Genomic DNA, 3,853 nt, shown 5'->3' with positions numbered 1-3,853 from the left:
ACTCTAATCCTGCCTAAAAGAATTTCAATTTGAGGGTAGGCTGGTAGAGATCCTGATGAGTAATGAAATCCAATAGTATTTACACGCGTCCCACGCTTGGAATTTCTGACGCACAAAAATATAGCTAATAAAAAGGGGAAAAAAAAGAATATCACAGATTAATTTACTCTAATCCTTCCTTAAAGAATTTCAAGTTCCTCGGCTATTGAAGGCGCCCTCTGGTTTTTTATTTCGTGAACAAATTTCTACTTATTTTGGTACAAATGACAAATTATAGTTATTACATTTTAAAACCGTTTGTCAAATGGAGAAGTTCGGAATTGATTTTTAAACGATTTTTCTTTCTGTGGGCATTTTTAAGATTAAATATTTCATCAACTTAAACTTTGAGTTTCTGTTGTTAACTTTCATGATTTTGTATGACCAAAAAGTACAATATGTTTATACAACTGATAAAGGTAATTAATCAATTTCGTGTTCTTGATTAGTTTGTAATTATTTCAGCATTTTAACTTATTATAAAGTATATTGTAACTATTACCAAGAAACTGTATATAATTTAGTAAATTCTGACTCAAACACAAAACATAAAATCGATCATCATTGTGCTTATGTTTCCTATTGACAAGAAAACGTGAAAGTTCCACTATGTCGTTTTTAAGTTATGTGTTTCCTATTGACAAGAAAACCATTATCAGCTTTAAATCTGAATACAATCCTATTTTAAATCCGTTATATAAACCAAAAAGATTTTAATAAATCTATTTTCTCTTTTGGAAGTAACGCCAAAGAATGTACATGATAATTTATTTAATTACGACAACAAATTGGTCGTACAAAACCACAGGTATGAAAGTTATCATATAGAACTAGAGAAAAACAAACGTTATTTATCGATCAAGTAAAAAAAGCGAAATACAAAACTCGTCTCTTGCTGATAGCCCTCGCAATCTGAGGGTCGCGGGTTCGAATCCCCGTCACACCAAACATGCTCGCCCTTTCAACCGTGGGGGCGTTATAATGTGTCGTTCAATCCCACTATTCGTTGGTAAAAGAGTAGTCCAAGAGTTGCCGGTGGGTGGTGATGACTAGCTGCCTTCCCTCTAGTCTTACACTGCTAAATTAGGGACTCTTGCTGATATGTGAACTTCCTGCAATGCTGAAGAGTTAGACAAAGAAACCACCTTTACAGGCGGTCGTTGATTGTTGTTATGTTTGTTTGGAAGTTAAATATCTCTGACAATGTTTACAAATAAAGCCGCTCAGATACTTCGGCAAGAAATATGCATCTATGATATTAATGTAACTGACTGGCAGTGTTTTAGTGATGTAATATCTTAAACACATACCAAAGTCATGCTTCGTCAGCCCTGGGTTCTACACCTTATCATTTATCTGTTAGACTGATATGAACAGCGTGTCGATGAAGCCATCGGATATTTACTGTTTGAAACCTGACGTTATCTTTTTTTACTACACGATGTATTTAATGTTTAAAACCGGACGTTATGTTTTTGTTATTACATGATGTATTTATTGTTTAAAACTGGACGTTATCTGTTTTTACTCATGATGTATTTACTGTTTGAAACCGGACATTATCTTTTTTTACTACACGATGTATTTACTGTTTAAATCCGGACGTTATCTCTTTTTATTACATGATGTATTTACTGTTTGAAACCGGACGTTATCTTTTTTACTACATGATGTATTTACTGTTTAAATCCGGACGTTATCTCTTTTTATTACATGATGTATTTACTGTTTGAAACCGGACGTTATCTTTTTTACGACATGATGTATTTACTGTTTAAATCCGGACGTTATCTCTTTTTATTACATAATGTATTTACTAATTGAAACCGGACGTTATCTTTTTTTACTACATGGTGTATTTACTGTTTGAAACCGGACGTTATCTTTTTTTACTACACGATGTAGTTCCTGTTTGAAACCTGACGTTATCTCTTTTCTGTACGTATATTTCTGATCCAAACCGGAAGTCACTATAGCATGATGTTATGCAAATAATGATATTATGACTACGTGATAAGCTGTATTTTAAGCATGGTAAACAATAGATTTTACTGATACGTTTTACCGACGTGTATGTATAACTAGACTACGTGATAAGCTGTATTTTAAGCATGGTAAACAATAGATTTTACTGATACGTTTTACCGACGTATATGTATAATTAGACTACGTGATAAGCTGTATTTTAAGCATGATAAACAATAGATTTTACTGATACATTTTACCGACGTGTATGTATAACTAGACTACGTGATAAGCTGTATTTTAAGCAGGGTAACCAATAGATTTTACTGATACGTTTTACCGACGTGTATGTATAACTAGACTACGTGATAAGCTGTATTTTAAGCATGGTAAACAATAGATTTTACTGATATGTTTTACCGACGTGTATGTATAACTAGACTACGTGATAAGCTGTATTTTAAGCATGGTAAACAATAGATTTTACTGATACGTTTTACCGACGTGTATGTATAATTAGACTACGTGATAAGCTGTATTTTAAGCATGGTAAACAACAGATTTTACTGATACGTTTTACCGACGTGTATGTTAATATGACACACATAATTGATCGTACAATATCTGAACAACAAACCATTCGATCAACAGAATTGATTCTGATTTAAATTTTTCCTGCTTAGGTTTTATTTAAAATTCCACACCTTTACACACAAACGTACTGTTTCCACTTGACCCAAGTCCACCTAGTGAGAAGGAGATGTTAGTGGGTGGTATAACGTTAAACTGAGATTATATCTACATACTTACAGCTGTCGAGAAACTGACTTTATAACGTCCTCGGTTGTCATTCGTTGACACGGATTTTTCGTGACACGTGCCTTTCCTTCTTTAGTTGATGTTACAGTATGCTGAAAGTCGAGGTATAGCACATATTGTGAGACACAGTACCACAGAGAGGCACTGATACATTGTTACCTCAAATGATAAAACAGTCAAACGTTCAAGATTTTACCACGTGACTTTAATATCACTCTAATGAGAAATAAATCACAGTCGGGTCTCTGAAACCTTCAGCAGTTTCTTGTCTTTTGGCCACTGTTTCCAGCGTGTAACGTTAGACTTCCTCACAGCAAGATTCATAAAACCGAAGTCGTATTGGTCACGTGTGCGCCTGACGCCTTCAGACTATAATCAAGTCGCGTACGTAATTAGCGAAAACTGAAAAACGTCGTGTAGTCGACTGTGAGCTATATCTCGTATATACATTTTTGTGTTCAAAAGTTATCACGCCCCAGTATTTAATCTCGTCCCCCCCCTTTATTTCTTTACTATGTGTTTTCTCAGAATTATAACGTAACAAGCTGTCTTTTATTGGGCTCTTATCACATCTGTTGATTGGTCGGTTTTGGAAACGTGTAAAGAAAACAGTATAGCATAACTAATTTAATAGCAGCAACACTAGTTGCCATGGTAACTGTTTAAGCGCCACGTAGTGTTCAGTAACATTCTATATGGTTTCAAAGCGACCAATGCGTCCCTAAGGGAATTCGTTCTTACAGGTAATTTTAATTATATTTTTCGAGATAAAAATAAATGGTCTTCTTGCTGTTATTTAAGGAAAACTGAAATAATACAACAACGAAACTATTTTAAAACTTTAAACCGCCGCTCATATTTTCAGACGATTAACGAATTTCGATAAAAGTAGAAAGTACATATTAAACGTGTTAGTTTTTTTAATTTCATTTATTTTATTATATTTATAACTTTACGTACGTGAGCTGAAAGTTTCGGCTTTAAATTTCACACTAACTATAAGTAAAGATGATTCTAATATAGGCTTAGC

The 3,853-nt window shown here is 33.8% G+C and overlaps 1 protein-coding gene across 2 annotated transcripts in view; it reads right to left on the bottom strand.

The window, feature by feature from the left end:
* The window catches only part of LOC106474166, a 38,071-nt gene extending 34,815 nt beyond the window's left edge, over positions 1–3,256 (bottom strand). For both annotated transcript variants that reach the window (XR_002613867.1, XM_022402535.1), the window contains exon 1: positions 2,815–3,256. Coding sequence is in view for 1 of the 2 variants with exons in the window: in XM_022402535.1 (XP_022258243.1) it covers positions 2,815–2,855 (41 nt within the window). In the remaining variant the exon portion in view is untranslated. The remainder of the gene's footprint in view (positions 1–2,814) is intronic.
* Positions 3,257–3,853: the final 597 nt, after the last annotated feature.

The sequence above is a fragment of the Limulus polyphemus genome, unplaced genomic scaffold (genome assembly GCF_000517525.1).
Source record: "Limulus polyphemus unplaced genomic scaffold, Limulus_polyphemus-2.1.2 Scaffold6894, whole genome shotgun sequence".
In the NCBI taxonomy this organism is placed as follows: Eukaryota; Metazoa; Arthropoda; class Merostomata; order Xiphosura; family Limulidae; genus Limulus; species Limulus polyphemus.
The sequence above is the reverse complement of the archived record's forward strand: the minus strand, read 5'-3'. Positions and strand labels throughout refer to the sequence as shown.